A 257-nucleotide genomic window follows, 5' to 3' on the forward strand; every position below is an offset into this window, starting at 1 on the left:
TGTTGGGGTCGCGTCCCCGACGAGCGTTCGGGGTCTCACCTTGGCCTGGGGGACCTGGGTGAAGCCGTACTCCTTGTAGGCGATGAGGGAGTTCTTCATGGTGTTCACCGTGAAGCCGTAGAAGGAGATCTTGGTCCCAACATCCTCCTCGAAGCCTTTGATCACGGCACCGTTGAGCCTGCGGGAAAAGCGCAGGACGCGTGTGCAGGGCTGGCCTCTCCCCGGCACCCCGGGCCCCATCCTACCTGCGACCCAGC

At 63.8% G+C, this 257-nt stretch overlaps 1 protein-coding gene across 1 annotated transcript in view; it reads right to left on the reverse strand.

The window, feature by feature from the left end:
• Positions 1-178, reverse strand: part of ST6GALNAC2 (ST6 (alpha-N-acetyl-neuraminyl-2,3-beta-galactosyl-1,3)-N-acetylgalactosaminide alpha-2,6-sialyltransferase 2) — a gene marked incomplete at its 5' end in the record, with an annotated part of 2,064 nt that extends 1,886 nt beyond the window's left edge. Inside the window, one exon of the mRNA XM_010137757.1 lies at positions 40-178. Coding sequence (XP_010136059.1) covers positions 40-178 — 139 coding nt within the window. The remainder of the gene's footprint in view (positions 1-39) is intronic.
• Between the last annotated feature and the right edge of the window lie 79 nt (positions 179-257).

This window comes from Buceros rhinoceros, unplaced genomic scaffold (genome assembly GCF_000710305.1).
Source record: "Buceros rhinoceros silvestris isolate BGI_N320 unplaced genomic scaffold, ASM71030v1 scaffold31416, whole genome shotgun sequence".
NCBI lineage: Eukaryota > Metazoa > Chordata > Aves > Bucerotiformes > Bucerotidae > Buceros > Buceros rhinoceros.